General features: G+C 55.9%; 7 protein-coding genes across 7 annotated transcripts; 2 read left to right on the plus strand and 5 right to left on the minus strand.

The window, feature by feature from the left end:
- Positions 1 to 613: 613 nt before the first annotated feature.
- PG994_005541 (uncharacterized protein) lies at positions 614 to 1,652 on the minus strand (the record flags this gene model as incomplete). Its single annotated transcript, XM_066856950.1, is given in 2 exon segments — positions 614 to 682; positions 693 to 1,652. The coding sequence occupies 2 exon segments, from the start codon at positions 1,650 to 1,652 to the stop codon at positions 614 to 616; spliced, it is 1,029 nt and encodes a 342-aa protein (XP_066716219.1).
- A 389-nt stretch (positions 1,653 to 2,041) lies between these two features.
- Positions 2,042 to 2,728, minus strand: PG994_005542 (uncharacterized protein; the record flags this gene model as incomplete). Its single annotated transcript, XM_066856951.1, has 3 exons — positions 2,042 to 2,074; positions 2,168 to 2,362; positions 2,438 to 2,728. The coding sequence occupies 3 exons, from the start codon at positions 2,726 to 2,728 to the stop codon at positions 2,042 to 2,044; spliced, it is 519 nt and encodes a 172-aa protein (XP_066716220.1).
- Positions 2,729 to 3,570: 842 nt separating this feature from the next.
- On the minus strand, positions 3,571 to 4,350 carry PG994_005543 (uncharacterized protein; the record flags this gene model as incomplete). Its single annotated transcript, XM_066856952.1, has 1 exon — positions 3,571 to 4,350. The coding sequence occupies one exon, from the start codon at positions 4,348 to 4,350 to the stop codon at positions 3,571 to 3,573; it is 780 nt and encodes a 259-aa protein (XP_066716221.1).
- Positions 4,351 to 5,589: 1,239 nt separating this feature from the next.
- On the minus strand, positions 5,590 to 6,751 carry PG994_005544 (uncharacterized protein; the record flags this gene model as incomplete). Its single annotated transcript, XM_066856953.1, is given in 2 exon segments — positions 5,590 to 5,874; positions 5,891 to 6,751. 2 exon segments carry the CDS (start codon positions 6,749 to 6,751, stop codon positions 5,590 to 5,592), a joined length of 1,146 nt encoding a protein of 381 aa, XP_066716222.1.
- Positions 6,752 to 9,162: 2,411 nt separating this feature from the next.
- PG994_005545 (uncharacterized protein) lies at positions 9,163 to 9,849 on the plus strand (the record flags this gene model as incomplete). The annotated part of the gene is made up of 3 exons (XM_066856954.1): positions 9,163 to 9,278; positions 9,364 to 9,725; positions 9,785 to 9,849. The coding sequence occupies 3 exons, from the start codon at positions 9,163 to 9,165 to the stop codon at positions 9,847 to 9,849; spliced, it is 543 nt and encodes a 180-aa protein (XP_066716223.1).
- Positions 9,850 to 10,978: 1,129 nt separating this feature from the next.
- Positions 10,979 to 12,555, plus strand: PG994_005546 (uncharacterized protein; the record flags this gene model as incomplete). The annotated part of the gene is made up of 2 exons (XM_066856955.1): positions 10,979 to 11,023; positions 11,119 to 12,555. 2 exons carry the CDS (start codon positions 10,979 to 10,981, stop codon positions 12,553 to 12,555), a joined length of 1,482 nt encoding a protein of 493 aa, XP_066716224.1.
- Positions 12,556 to 13,158: 603 nt separating this feature from the next.
- Positions 13,159 to 14,324, minus strand: PG994_005547 (uncharacterized protein; the record flags this gene model as incomplete). The annotated part of the gene is made up of 2 exons (XM_066856956.1): positions 13,159 to 13,458; positions 13,518 to 14,324. The coding sequence occupies 2 exons, from the start codon at positions 14,322 to 14,324 to the stop codon at positions 13,159 to 13,161; spliced, it is 1,107 nt and encodes a 368-aa protein (XP_066716225.1).
- Positions 14,325 to 15,978: the final 1,654 nt, after the last annotated feature.

Here is a 15,978-nt window from a genome sequence, read left to right on the forward strand (position 1 = left end):
GGGGATTTTTGATTATATTTACTAGGTTGTGACCACAGCCGAAAATGTTCTTCACAGGTGCGCAAGCTCTGTCAGAGTCATCTGGGGGAAGCAGGCCGCTGCCGGAGTGATCCGTCTCTGGTCCCGCTCCCTCAGGACTTGATTCTGTTTTTGCCATCATGGAAGACAGTTCATGCGATGATGATGGTATTGTTTAATATCCTGTTCCGATTTTTGATCTTCCGTGATCGCTGCGCTCCAAGTGACCTTCTATCCGCAAGCAAGCTGGGAACTCGTTATGCCAGAAAGAACTTACCCTCTTGTCTTGCGAGCATACTCAACAATCATGACAAGGAACTTACTTCACTTGGGCGGTTCATAAGTCATGCCTTTCAGGATACAGTTGAACAGTTATGATCATATAAGGAGGTGCATGTGAGGGGATCCCAATATATATTATGTTGGATGTTGCAACGGATGTATAATATGTCGCTGGTGCAGGTCAGGGAAGTCAAGCAGCGTGTACGGCAGTTTAAACCAGCTACAGCTTGTTTCAAAGGAGGTCAGTCACTGAAATATACCCGTACATCCTTCCTTAATCGTCGTGTAAGCACACATAACCTAAGATCACATATTATTGCACGGATGCGGCGCCAAGGTCTTGTGCGCCCACTTCTCGTGATAGACCGTCCATCTCCACCCCCTCCATTCACCTCAGAGACGATGGCGCCCGGCTCGAACCCAAGCCCGAGCCGCCGCCGGTACGCCGCCGTCTTGGGCCCCTGCAGATACCACCGCCGGGCCCCGCAGCGGGGGCAGAGCCCCTCGCCGCGATTCCAGTCCTCGCCCGTCGGGAACCGCGGCACCGCGAAGGCGTCCTGGCCCTCGCGGTCCATCAGCGCCAGGAACGCGTACACGGCGCGCGCGAGGGCGCAGTCCGCCGTCTTGGGCCCGGGGGACGGCCACGTTGATGGTGGTGGTAGGCGCGCAGTGATCGGACATAGACAGACGGTGCCGGCGGGGATCTGGTCGCTCACCGGGTTGGCGGGGCGGCCGAAGTCGCACTCGATCCGGACGACCTCCTCGTCATCATCTTGGACGACGGTGAACGTGGTGTCGGCCCAGACAGTCTGCGTGCACGAGAGCATCCGGGCGCTCGTGTGGTAAAAGTCGACCTGATGGTTGACGGCGAGGCGCCTTACGAGGCGCGCGTCGTCGCCGAGGTCCTGCAGCCAGCGCTCGAGGTACAGGACGTCCCAGGGCTCCTGGACCCAGAGCCCGACGCGCAACAGGTTGTTGTCGCCGCCGAGGTAGAGCGTCAGCACCTCGTGGCGCAGCTGCCGGCAGGTCTGCGCGACGGCCGGGGTGAGGAAGCGCGGCCGCGCCTCGGCAGGCATGCGGTAGCGGCGGAAGGCGGACGGGTACTGCGGCGGCGTCGCGGGCAGGAGCAGGGCGTAGACGGCGTTCCGGAGCTCCAGCGGGAGCTTCGTGATGAGAGGGCAGGTGCTGCTCCTGCTGCTGCCGCCGCCGCCATCTTGCTGGGGCGGAATTATTAAGGGGGTATTAGCTGCTGCTAGCTCGGGGGTTGGCTCGGGCTGTGTAGTCGCAGCAGCGACTGATTGACATGGCCGATCATGGGCAGTTGTAATAGGATGGACGGTCATATCCGCCATGCCTGGACCAGAAACATTGTTTCCTAGTACGGGGGGATGACGGGGCATTCGTTTATCTTATTAAATACACATGTACTCTACAGATGCAGCTCTGCCTGAACATACAGTAGTGCTGGGCAGAGTCATGCCTGAGTCACTAGGATACGCGCCAACGAAACAGGGCTCCGCCGTTGGCGCCAGGTGTGCCTTGGCTAGGCAAGATAATTCATGCGTACAGCTTACTACTACTTGATTGACAGCTGATCTGCCATGAAAAAAGGTAGCAACTCGAAGCGACCGGTGCATCCGGACAGTGCAATTGACAAAGATCCACAAGACCGAACTGGCAGCAAGGCAAATTGCCGATCGGGTGCATGGCAAGTCATCGCCTTGTTGCCCAGGAGGACTCATCAAGTTCCAGGGTACTTCTCCCCCTGATCCCACTATGATTTGGTGATGATTCGCCATTAGCACCTGGCTGACTCATCGTTTCTAGGGCAACAGCATTGAAGTCGAGGACGGGGCGGCATGCTTACATGTTCGACGATGCACCCAGCATCCCACCTGTATCTGTCGACAATCTCGCCACTCATGCTGTTTCGATAGTGCAGCCAGCCCTGCGGGCTCTGGAACGTAGTGCCGAGTACCGTGATCTGCGTGCTTGGCCAGATAGGACCGAGGACATCTAGGGCCGGTCCTGGGCCGTCACCACTTGCGAACGGGTTGTGGTTCTGTGCATGCATCATCCTTCGTATTAGTACAAGGCGACTCGAGGAGTCTATCAATCGATAAAGGCGCTTGCTTACCCTGTAGGAGGCGGCGATGTACTCGAACGCCTCGGTCAGGTTCTTGGTGACCAAGAAGGCATTGGCGAACTTGTCGAACCGGGCCTGGGTCTCTTCGACGCTCGGGGCCGGCGTCATGGCCACGCAGGGCGGGGGCGTCACGACAGCGGCGGGCTGGACGTCGTCCTCCACCATCACTCTAGTTGGGACCTCGGAGGCGGAGTCGGGGGTGCTCCTGGTCGGGGCCGCCGACACCATCTCCATGGCGCCCAGGAGCCCCGCTAGGAGCGCGACGATGCGGACGCTGACCATTGTTGCGTGCGTGGGAAAGACAATAGTTGATTTCAATTGCTTTGCCGATTGGTGGGAACAGGACGATTGGAAGAGTCGAGGAAAGATAGCTCAATGTTCAATCGCCTCCCAGGCGAGCAGCCTCCTTATATCGCCATGTTGAGTTGTTTTGGTCTATGTGTGCAGCCAAGAAGATACCACCCACCTTAATTTGTTCAGTGCCTAAGGAGGAAGGTTGATGTCGCGCTGGGAGTGGTTCGGCACTTGTGCATGTTGCAATGCTGCCGATCGTCTAAAGGGATTTCCACGCGGGGGTTTATCATTACCCGGTTTTCCCGCCTTGGAGATCATGGCGCTCGTTCGGCTTTTGCGACGAGTGCGGTAATTTTCAGTAAATATAGGTGCATGCAGTCTGTCTGCGCAAGTCAGGAGAGGATATCTATTGCCGAGGACGCAGGCATGGGTACATGATACGTTTCGAGTTTGGATGATGGCATGATGACGTCGTGAAAATCCAACATCGAGAGAATTGCTCGTGGGAAAGCGTCATTAAATGTCCTGGACACAAATTTGACGATGTATAGAGAGGAAGGATCTTGAGTGGCCGACATTGTCTATTAGTTAGGAGAGACAAGAAGGTTAGAGTTGATGCAGAGCTGACCCAAATGAGATCGCGGCAAAAGATATTCAGTCGATGCAATGCAATGCACATGCCCAAAGCCTGTGAGATGCAGATGAACGAACGCAACACGGTTTGTACTTTACTTTCTTCTTCATTCAAACTTGTATTTCATTATGGATTAAACCATAAAATTGTAGCCCCATCACAAGTCTTGGGCCAACCAACCCCAATCATTCCCATTCTATAATACCTCCCCCTTCTCGGAGGTCTCGACAGCGTCCGCCTGGCGCCCCGACCCCGCGGGCAGCTTCACCTGCGGCGCGAGCAGGAGCATGTAGCACGAATGCAGCCGCCGGGGCACCGCAAACAGAAAGCTGCCACCCTTGCGCACTCGGCGCACCTCCTCCGCTCGTTTCTCTTCCGTCGTCATTGTCGTCTTCGTAATACCACCGGCAGCAGCAGCCGTAGTAGTCTTCTCGTCCTGGCTCGCCTCCTCCTCCTCCTTCTCCCATCGCGGCAGTTGCGCGGCCGGGTCCTCGATGGCGACCCAGCCCTCGACGCGGTGTGCCGCGCGGAGGAGCCAGGTGGCCGCGGGGCTGCTGTGGCCGTGAGGCTCCACGGCGTCGCAGCCCTCGCGCTGCCACATGGTGAGGGCGTTGGACAGGGACATGGCGCCGACGAACCAGCCGAACAGCATCATGTAGAAGTAGGAGGCAGCGCTGCCGAAGACGACGGCGCGCAGCAGCGCCGCGGCCCGCCAGAGGCAGTCGAAGCTGCCGTCGCCGGCGTAGTAGGGCGGCGCCTCGTAGCCGCGCACGAGCTCCGCCGCGTCCTGCACCACGGTCGGCAGGAAGAACCAGAGGTTCAGCACGCTCAGGCTGAGCCACATGGCGCTCGCGATCAGGAAGGCCGCCGCGTAGACGGTGCAGCGGCCGTGGGTGATGACGAGCAGGGCGGACAGCGAGTGCAGAACCACGATGAAGCAGCAGCTGTAGTAGAAGATGTCGTCGATGACCGTCATTTTGCCCAGCTAGTAAGGGATGTGTGTGGCCAGGTATATATAAAAATCGTTATATGAGTAAGTGGTATTGCGTGTGGGCGTGTGTGTATGGTATGATATAGTTCAAGAAAATGTATATATGTGAAGTGTTGCTGGGTATCGTTGCTGTTGATGCTTCCCGTTTCCCGACCGGTTACTGCTGTTGTGGTTCCTGACCCCCGGATGAGCAAATCCCGACGACACACTGGGTCAATAAAGAAGGAAAAGAATAAGGGGAGATATGTAAATAAAAAGGGAGACTGACATTAGATTGAAGGCAATCTTGACGATCGATTCGGATCCCGGCCAGCAGGCATACGTAAGTATTTATTTATTCCAAAGCAGCCATTCATCAATAGAAAACACAATGCGGAGTGCCGTCGACAAGAGTCGAGGATCCAAGTGTAGCTTTTGGTGGAGTGTGGGCTGAAACGCCCTTACGAATGCTGTTTCGAGGCCCATGTTTCTGTGCTTGATTAGCGCAACGCTGATGAAGACGTAGCTTGGTGTCACCTACAGGCCAGAGACTAAGTGGGCAGGCCTTGGCAGATCTCTCTTTCGGCCGCCCCAACTTCACCAAGTATTAGGCCCAGCAGCCCAGGGGATGCCCCTCGACAGCCCCCTTTCGTCATGTCATGCTCTCTATCTACAGTACTAACGGACACACGGTGCTATGCAGGCTGCTTAGCAACCTGAGCTTTAATAAACCCCTAGCTGAACCCTTCCTGCCTTCATTTGTTCTAACTGAAAGAGCTAAGGAACCTAGCGGCGGCCCGCTTGGGTTCTGGAAAATGGATTGGGTTGCTGTCAATTCTGAGCTGATTCAACGTCACCGGAAAATGGGAGATCGACATGATCCCTGCCAAAAGACGGAACTCAATGGGCTGCGTGCACATCTTCATCAGTCACCCCCAGGTCTCATTGCTCGAGTCAGTACTTCGGGCTTGCGGATTTTGGATTTTGATCTTTGAATTCTGGGTTTCTTGGAGGTAATAAACTATTCGGAGGTAATAGAAAATAGTAATGTGTACGCCTGTTTCCCGTGCTTGCACCGTGGACAGGTCGTACGGGAGAATACAGACATAGAAGAAGAAGAAAGCGTAAGTTCGTCAAAGCGTTAGCGTCATTCCTTTTCCACCTTGTTCACCAGTCAGTGGTCGTCGTAGGGGGGCCCCCCTTCCATACCCCATAATCCTCATCCCGCATCCCCCATCCCTCAACTCAATCGCACTCGTCGCATCCTGTCTGGAAGCCCTTTTGCTCGTCCAGGTGCAGCCGGTAGTCGCCCCGGACGAAGGCCGCCAGCAGGTTGTTCTCGTAGCCCAGGATGCCCTCCATCGACTTGCCGATGCGCCGGGCCTCCTCGAGCGACACCACGCCCGCCATCTCGTTCCGGTCGTTGCGGCAGTTGGACGAGCCGTGGCCCGCGAGCGCGCCGAGTGCCGTCCAGCTGAGCCGCTTGCCCTTGCGGGACACCTCGCGCACGGCCTTGGCGAGTGCCGAGAGCTCCCGCATCGCTGACGTCGCGCTCGATCCGGCACACCTCGCCGAGCACGCCCGCCCGCGGGTTGCCATCAGGGAAGAGCGCGTCGAGGTAGTCGTCCAGCGTAAATCGGCCCCCGCTCGCGAGCCACGACTTGGACCGCCGGCTGCGCGAGCCCTGCGACGATTGCAGCCCGTAGACGGCACCCACCACGCGGCCCTCCATGCGTTGGCGCGCGCCCAGAAAGACGCCGATCTTCGCAAAAGGGTCGTCCTCGAACGCATAGTGGTTGACGATCGGGTATTCCGGGAAGTCTTCGCAGTTGCAGTTGTGGCCCTCGTGGCCGTTGTGGCTGCCCAGCGGTAGTGTCATCTCCGGCATCGCGGATCCGAATGTGTAGACGTTGAATTTTCCTAGCTGCTGTCCTGGCGGAAGGTCGGAACACAGGCGTGACATGACCCATGCGATATCCAGCGCCCCGGTATTGTGGACGATGATGTTCATCTGCTTTGATCGCAGTTTGACGCAGTTGGCACGAACGTGATTGTACACGGCTGTCGAGGTTGGCGTAGGGACCTGCAGGGTCCGCTGAAGGAATCTCGTGATCAGGTCCAGAGGGAAACCCAGCCGATACGGTAGAAACGTGTGCATATCGTGGTTGAAGAGTTCCGTCAGTTTGGGCAAGGTCTTCTTGCGGAGGTGATCTTCACTCCATTCCATGCCGCCGACCACAGCCCACGTATAATGTTCCCATCCTTCTTCTCTTTCTTCGTCAGTCCCGTTCCAGCGGCAGACGAAAGAGCGATCCTCGCTGTTGACAAGCTGAATCAAAGTCCAGATCAAACTGCATTCGATCAAGAGGAGGGGCAACACGAAAATACCGGGCATCATGAGCCACATCGGGATAGCTGTTAGTAGGAATTGAAGTTCGAGTATCGAAAGCACTGAGTAGAGAAATATCTCCCGGTATTCCTTCCAACTCATTTGCCCCCTTCTCCGATTGAGTGAAGTCGCGAAGGCGGAAAAGATCTGGGAGACAGCGCGCATGCAATGCGTCGCATCAGTTTTCAGCAGCAGCCAAATTGAATGTTCGTGTGTCAGAGGGACTGTTCCGGTCGCTCCGTCCATCAGAGGAAGGATATAGCTGACGCTCATGGCTGACTGATCACGCGTAGGGGAAAAGTGTCCGAGTGAGGATCTCGGCGACCCCATCGAGGACGACGTTGTCGTCCGCACAAGCCACGGCATAGCGGTCATTTCGAGGACTGGTTCGAGCTGCGCAGGCTTTTTGGAAGCCGATGACGATAGAGAGGAATGACGTGAGTGGGTTTCCTTCCCCAGATGTCTGGGGCGAAGCGTTACAGTAGACGGGATTGTATCAAACAACATTCCAGAGCGTTAATTGTCCCGGAACCAGCAGCAGAAGTAGTTCGCAGGCCGGCATTCCTCCTTGAAATAGCCATTCATCAAGATTTCGGGCGTAAACATAAACAGTCAAAGCGAAATTGAGAGGCGCTCGTTGCTGTCGTTGCTGGTCAAAACGGCTGCGCCGTTGAAACTCTATTGTTCATCTGAAGATGGCCACAGCAGTTTCACGAAGAACACAACAACAAGTCGGGCGCCATCCGGCTAGCGAATTGCGGGATGCAATCCTGCAACTGATAAGCCGAGTCATCACATTCCTGTACCCATGGCTCCTTCGCAACCTGTGCCGACGTAATGGCGAGCTGCTTGTCGGCATCAGAAACCAGATGCTACACACACAAAGAGATTTGGTTCACAATCGGTACCGACTCACTGGATATGATATCTAGCTTGCTTCGCTTTATGAACGTATCACGCCTTTTCTGAAATGGGAACTCTGTAGTGCAGGACCGCCCGAGAAACGGCTGCCACCCTTTGACTAGATTTTGCCCGACAGGTGGCCGAGCCCATCGTCTCAAGACTAATGGCAGTAACCACGAGCCTCCACGCCACACCTCGCCAGGACCTGGGTCCGGAAAGTGTCATTTTATTGTAGCCGGATGATCCGGTACCAGCCGAATACCACGAGGAAGTCGTTTAGCTGCCGTTACTTATGTACAATGAAACGCAGCCTCCACGTATGTGTGAAGTATAAAGTGAAGTCGTAGGGTTAGTTGGGTACACGGGACAGATAGCGGGTTCTTTTCTTCGACGGTCTTTGCGGCGCGTGTTGGACAACACGTTCCCGAGACATGTTCCCGAAGGCTCCCATCGGCCACGCTCTATTGTGAAGTTTTGGCGAAGAGATACCAAGAGCAGCAGATGCGTTAGGCGATGTGGTCCGATAGAAGCCTTGGGGGTTTGGTTGCCAATGCTTTGTCGAAGTGTAAGTACAACAAACAGCATGGACCTACTGCCAACGGCCAAGAATCAAGGTTAAGAGCAGGCTAGCTAGAATGTTCCAAGAAGGCTCCAAGCGACCTACTCTACCAATGCTCAAGTTGGCGATGCAGTCGCAGTGCAGCAGATAAGGGCTTCCGGTTTTCGTTGCGAACGGTCGGATGTTTCCAGGCTTCTAGCTCAGGTGATGCTGCGCCGTGACTGTGACTGTGGTTAGCCATATTGGCCCAACCCAACTATGTACGCCTCCTCGGCTTCGGAAGAAGCTTTACCAGTCCAGTCCACACAGTCCTGTTACCACGCGAGGAAAACAAAAGCTGGGTGCCATGGCCACGAGGAGGAAAGTCTCCAATCTGTTTACTTCCGTGCAGACCCGGTTTGCTTGGCATGCTAATAAATAATATATTGTGGTTGCTTTTAGCCTGTGGATGGATGATCTGGAGAAGTGCAGGCAGTTCTACGAGGGGCCGAGCAGGGTCCCCACGGCCCAAATTTAGTGGGCGACTTGGGAAGTTGGGGCCCTGTATATCCCCAACTTCATGTAACCACCCACGAGGACGGGCACCAATCAACCATTGCACTGTCAGCTAACAAGAGTGGCAATGGAATTGAACCTATTCGCCCAGAGACAAGGAGAGATATAACAAAGACCCCTCTACATACTACTGTGATGCCATACCATGATGGTGTCACTGACGGGGCAAATGGAATGCACATTCCTTGGTTCCCAATCCGGTCGTTTGATGGGTAGGGAGGATGTCTCTAATTAAGCACGCATCCTTCAGACCCAGCCCGCATGTCTCGCTAGGTCGTCACACGTAGGTAATGAACACGTTCTATCTTTGGCATCAGCTTGCAAACTTAGATTTCCGACTCCTTTACGACATCATTGCTCATTCACCATCTTTGTCCATACTGATCCGTTCACAGCATCAATTCGGGAAACAATGAAGTGGACCAACACCATCATGTCGCTAGCCTTCACGGCCAAGTCCCTCATGGCCTCTCCTATCGTCCACAACCGCGCCTCCGGAATCGATGTGTACAAACTCACTGTCTCAGGGTAAGCACAGCACTCCATCCCCTAGACCGCCCTTTTTTAGCCAGTGCACGTGACACGTCATAATACTGACAAACGGCAACAACAGCGGAAACCGGGAGCTGGACGGCCAAGTCCTGCGCATGAAGGCGAACCAGATCGGCGTCTACGGCAGCGGGGACAACTACATGACCGTGCAGGTGTACCCGGCCTCCAGCCAGAAGGCCGGCTGCAGCACCCTGCACACCTACCCCATCGGCATCGTGGACCATGCCATCGCCGTGACGGGCCAGGGCGCCTTCCGCGACTTTGTCGACGTCACCATGCCGGCCGGCCTGAGCACCGCCGCCAACAGCACGACCAACTGGAACTCCTTCAAGATGGCCGAGGACAGCCTGAAGCTCGACATGGGTGGGCAGTGGGTGGCGTTGGCGGACCCCGACGACGGCTGGAATGTCAAGTGGTTTGATGGTAAGCCCCCCAAACTGCGGCATGCGAAGAGAGGAGGATATGTGCTAACGGTCATGCAGGGGAAAGTACAGTCAACCAGAACTATATACCGATCACCATCAAATACACGAGAGTGAACAACTAGAGCGGAGTAGGGCCAGTCCAGGGGTAGGCATGGCCATTCCGTCCAATATCTACATATGCTCTAATCTAGCGGGCGACGGATGAAATATCAGTCAGGGCCGTACAAGAGTGCATGTGTTCTTGAATTCCAGGATTGTCATTCGTTGTTGCTCACGCACTTCCTTGCTCAGGTTGTGACAAAGGAAACCAAGGGGAAAATAGGTTCACCTGAAGGGTTTCTACTAATCCTACCGGTCGAAAGGGGTTAACCTATCTAAGCTGGAGTTAAACAATTATGATTTTGCACGCCGGTCTCGTCCAAAGCATTGTGATTGAGCTCATTTCCTTAATACGCTTCCGTCTGCTTGAATTACACGACGGCTCCCGCTGTGTGCATCAAACAGTCGTCAACCCGTAGTACCGTTTATTATACGCACCACCATCTTTGCCCCTATTTCGAGGATAGTTATCAGTATACGTCCCATGGTTTATCAAGCCCCAGCATATTCTGGGCTTAAAAGGTCAGAGTTATCCGCAGTGCTCTGTGAAAGCTTTGCCACATGCTCTACTCCGGTTAACTATGCGCCAGGGTTAGTCAAAGCACAGCACAAAGTACAAGGAAGTTCTCACTGTTTCCCACAATAATATGATATGGATCAAATATTTGCAAGGCTATAGAGTGCCAGAGGAGCAGAGATATGTGCAAGATACCCTGGGACAGCATATCCAAGTCTTGTGCCGGCCCTAAAGGGGTCGCCGTCGCTAGCACCTGTTGTATTCAATGAGCTTTAATACCACAGGCAACGACATCATCCAACGTTTGTGCCTTACAATCCAAAAAAAGAGTGAAAATTCGCACTTGCCAGGTGCAGTATTCACCCTCCTCTCCTGTGTATTTATTCCACCGAGTCTCCCGCTTCTCACAACATCCAACCTCTTCGTCCCAACCATCAACAGACCAACGTGAAGATTCCCTGCCTTCATCGAACACGGCCAGGACGTTTTGAGCACAGTTTCGATCCCACAACAAGTAAGTCAATATTCCGAGACCCTGTATTTGTTTATGAATACCTACTGATAGATACTTGGAAAGACCTTAGTTTTTGTTGCCACCACATTCCGTCTGATTTACCATCACTCACCGGAACACCATGGACGTAGCAACTCGACGCAAGATGGCCATTGAGCGTGCCAAGGTCATGGAGATCATCTCCGACATCTTCCAGGATAAGCTCCCTCCCCATACCCCCGAGACGACCCTGAGATCCGCAAGCGGTGCGTGTACTGCGAGCAGCCCGGTAAGGACTACTGCGGCGGCTGCAAGACGGCCCTCTACTGCTCCCGCGAGTGCCAGGTCAAGGACCACCCCCACCACAAGACGCTCTGCAAGACCTACGACGGCTTCACCGACGGCAAGCGCCCCTCCGAGTCCCACGTCCGCGGCATCCTGTTCCCCGCCGGCGAGAAGAAGCCCAAGCTCGTCTGGTGCGAGCAGAAGGTTTCCAAGGGCAAGACGACCATCTACGCCGACAAGCACATCGGCCGCTACCGCATCACCTTCGGTGTCTCGAGCGTCAACCAGCACCTGAAGCTCATCGGCCGCGAGGACATCGGCCATGGTCTAGTCACCATCTGCGAGTCGGACAGCCCCGTCCCGGGCTGCCCCCTCAACAAGAGCTACATGGCCCTGGGCGAGCCGGCCCATCTGATCCCCCGCTTCGGCAACCTGCTGTTCCTTGCCACCATGGCTGACCCCGACTGCAACGAGGGCAAGAACGTTGTCCTCAGCGACACCGACTTCCGCGACTTCCGACACGCACTCGACAGCCTGCAGATGTACGAGATGAACTTCGCCGCCGGCCCGCCCGAGCGCCTTGCCACGCTGACCAAGGCCGTTGCCACGATGCCCGCCCTCCTAATCCACGGCGACGGCTCCCTGGCACGCTGGACCGCCGTGGCCTACACCGACCCCCACCAGGTTTCCCGCATGCAAAAGGTCGTGACGCGCGTCTCGGTCCCCCTCATGACCAACAACGACGACGGCCACCAGGCCATCGAGCAAGACCAGGCCGTCGGCCCGCGCCAGGTCGGCCTCGAGTGGTTCTTCCGCTGCTACGCCATGGGCGCCCACGGCTGGGCCGCCGCCGACGTCAACCCGGCCACGCTGCGCAACGACGCCGCGTGCCACCTGTTCAAGCGCGCGCCCCGCTACAACCTGGACCGCAACCGGCGCAACAACCTCGTCCTGCTCGAGGAGCGCGACAAGCCGCGCAGCAACGTCATCGTCGTCGACCCCAACGAGGAGTACCACCTGCAGCGCATCTACCCGCAGCTCGGCACCATCATGCTCCTCGAGAAGAGCGGCGCCGTCATCGAGCCCGAGCACGTCGAGGTCCTGAACCTCTTCCTCGACAGCGTGGCCCGGTACAACCCGGGCACCCGTTACCCAGACGAATTCATCGACGAGAACGAGCTGTGGGTCGGACCCGAGAAGCGCGGCAAGGATGAGGCCAGCAAGGCCTTCAAGCAGTTCTGGGACGACTGGAAGCGGGAGCAGGAGGCCAAGGGCATCAGCGTTGAGCACCTGCGATCCCCTTACGAGCTCAAGGGTGACGTCAACCCCACGAAGGTCATGGTCACGACCATTCTGAACAAGGTTCAGAGAGGCGCCGAGGCGGTCGACCAAGCCGCTTCCGAGCAGGGAATTGTGCTTACACAGAGAAAATAAGTATTGCGTCGTTGGGGATGGGCCTTTACGACACCTATGGATCTCGGTTCTTGGGAAGCTTGGACCGTTTGAAAACGGTCCATTGGGATTGAAGGCCGTTTCTAAGCCGTTTGATGGGGACCGAAATAGGAAAGGATGCAACTTATGGCGCACACGGAAGAGAAAGATCCAGGTGGGTCACGGTACAGTAAAGCATCAGTTGCTTTGCAAACTTCATAAGTACAGATGACAGAATACCGGAAATAAAATAAACTTGGGTTGAAGCAACGTTCTATTGGTATCATATTTAGTAGTTTATGTGCATTTCCTTTTTCGTCATCCCATTGCCCATGCTTCATCCCAGCCCATAAAAGTCCATAACGCCGTTAATATGCTAGTAGTAGTGTTGTTATAGTGAATGTATTAACCGTACGTCCCGTTCTCCCGTTCAGCAATCCCGGCCATACCACCCGCTACCGAGTGCGTTACCGGGTATGTTACCGGGTACGTTACAGGGTACGTTACCGGGTACGCTACAGGGTAACCGCTGAAGGCACTCGACCATTTCTCCGCGGCGAAGCGCGGTATCGACACCGGGGCACGTTCACCCCCATGCGAAGAGATTTAAGCAGTCTCGTTGACGAGGACGTATCGGTAGCGGGGCTTGCCGGCCTCGAGGTCCTGGATGGCCTGGTTGGCCTCGTTCATGGGCCGCAGCTGGATCATGCCCTTCAGGTTGTTCTTGGAGACGAGCTCGAGCATCTCCCGCAGGTCGGCGGGGGAGCCGATCATGGAGCCGGTGAAGCTCTGGCGGCCGAAGACGACGGAAGGTGCGGCAATCTTGAAGGGGCCGTCCTCGGGGATACCGACCTGGACGAACTTGCCGTCCCGCTTCAGCAGGGTGAAGTAGTCGTCGATAGGAGACTTTGGGTTTCAATGTTAGCAAGGGCTTCTTTCCAGGTTGCAGAGAAATGATAACTTACATCAGAAGAAGCGACAGTCGAGATGATCAAGTCCAAGCTGCGGGCATGCTTGGCGGTCCAGTTGGGGTCGTCCAGCGTGGCGATGTAGTCGTCCGCGCCCAGGCCGAGGACCTCCTTGCGCTTGTTCTCGCGGCGGGAGATGCCGACGACGCGGTCGGCGCCCATGGCCTTGGCGAAGATGACGCCGTAGTGGCCGAGGCCGCCGATGCCGACGATGCCGACGCTCTTGCCGGGGCGGGTGTCGTGGAACTTGAGGGGCGCGAAGACGGTGACGCCGCCGCACAGCATGGGCGCGGCCTCGGCCGAGTCGACGTTGTCGGGGATCTTGACGACGAAGTGCGAGGGCGCGCGGTGGTAGGTGGCGTAGCCGCCCTGGGCCTTGCCGCCGTTGAAGTGCGGCGCGGGCGCGCTGTAGGTGAAGACCATGCGGGGGCAGTAGTTCTCCTCGCGCGCGTCGCAGTCCGCGCAGCGGGCGCCGTCGTTCCCGAAGCGGCTGAGGCAGGAGTCGCCCTGCGCGCCGACGCCGACGCGGTCGCCCACCTTCAAGCCGTTCATCACCTGGTTGCCGGCCCGCACCACGATGCCCACGATCTCGTGGCCGACGGTGATGGGGTAGGACGTCGCGCCCCAGCCGCTGCGCAGCACGTGCAGGTCGCTGCCGCACATGCCACAGTGCGTCACCCGGATGTCGACGTCGTTCTCCTCCCACGGCTTGGGCTCGAACTCCTCCCACCGCATGTTGCCGTCGGCGGAGGTGGCATCATGGGCTTGCCAGCCCTCGAACTTGTAATCTTGAGCAGTGGCCATGGTGTGTGTGGTTGAAAAAGGAGTGAGTCGGATTTGTTGAAGTAATTAGTCGAAGTTTTGAGATGTCGACGACGGGTGGAAAGAAGCCAGCTCGGGTATTTCGACAGGGAGCCCTAAGAAAATCAGCCAGCAACCATAGCCTATATAGCCAGTCGAGAGGTGTTATCTGACCGCCACCAGAGTAATATACAAACCCGCCAAGGTCATAGAGGGTCCTGATATGGGGCTGCATACTCATTTTTCAACAAACGGTTACATGTATACCCTGTGATGCCGTTGGGTTCTTGGAACAGCGCGAGTGCCGAGACGGGTATTATCCATCACACTGAAAATTGCGGATGGGTGACGAGAGGTTAGCGGCATGCATGTGCATACCTATTCTCCACGTGCTTCCCGGCCGAACCGTCTTGCCGTGCCTCGTCAGCCTATAAAATGCCAGCCTGTTGTCGGATGGGTACCGTTCTCGTGAACAAACGTAGTCCTTGGACCCTGCTTTCTCCGTCCGTTTGAGTGATTTCTCCCCCATGTCCCCAAGATTTTCTCGAGGCCGGCCCGATGTCTCTATCAGATCCGTGCTTGCGTGTTGCACCATCGGCGGGTCGGACAGAAGAAAGGCGGAGCGTAGCGGATCCCAAGCTTCTGTGCGTCGGCTTCTGGACACGGCAAGAATCCATCTTTCAAGCTTTAATCGGAGCTAAGGAGTTATCGCCATCGGCCGAAAATTTTCAAACAGTGTCTGGGTATTTTGCAGGCGAAAGGATTCATCAGTCATGACCAAGCTTCATCTCCGAAATAGTTCCTTGCTTGATACTAACTGATCCACCACTCTCGGACACTACATGACGCAATATCTGGCTAAGGGCTTGTGCTCTGTGCCTTAGGCCGAGTCCTGGTGGCCGACGCTCCGATATTCCCGTCCAGTTCCCGGATTGACAACATGGATGACCTGTGAAAACTACGACAACTCTTGGTGCGTCTGCTGAGTACTACAATAGCTGCCGAAGCTAAGTCATGTCGTCGAGGCTAATGTAGACTTCACCGCTTTGTAGCTCCTCGTGGAATATGCACCTCAAGCCGCCTCGACACCCGCCTCGTTACCGGCCGCGTTACCAGCGTTTTGGCACAGCGTGTGACAGACCCCAAAGTAGACCCACCGACGAAATCTTCGCCGAGATCGTAGTGCAACTATATCTGGAGAACCATGACAACAGAGCCGGTGGACCTCGCAGCGCACTCGCCTCGATGAAAGATTTTGCAAGAGATGCTCTGTTCGAGTGCCCTACCTATTGCCGTCTCGACAGGAAAACCTTGGTCTTCTGCCTTGGTGTCCTGCGATCTCTCGCATTCAAATATCAGGAAGTGTTTCAACTCGATGACCCAATCTGCCATATATATACTGATAGTCTGGACTCTATCCGATGTGACAGGCCCTGAAAAGGGGAAGACGAGGAACGGCCATGGAGACACCAAGACACCAATAGAGACAAGCGTGTGCGTCGACATATTAAGACGCTGCCCCAGCATCGGCCACATCGGAAATCGCAAGGAAGGTGAGACACGATTGACCGTTGCACCTAGCTAGCGTCACCGAATAGTCGCTAAAAATAAGGCCTATCTGGGTTAAGGATTCTTTATAGATCCGTATCTAACTATG

The sequence above is a fragment of the Apiospora phragmitis genome (genome assembly GCF_038363925.1).
Source record: "Apiospora phragmitis strain CBS 135458 chromosome Unknown utg000006l:1.0-5683423.0:1.0-5690449.0, whole genome shotgun sequence".
Taxonomy (NCBI): Eukaryota; Fungi; Ascomycota; class Sordariomycetes; order Amphisphaeriales; family Apiosporaceae; genus Apiospora; species Apiospora phragmitis.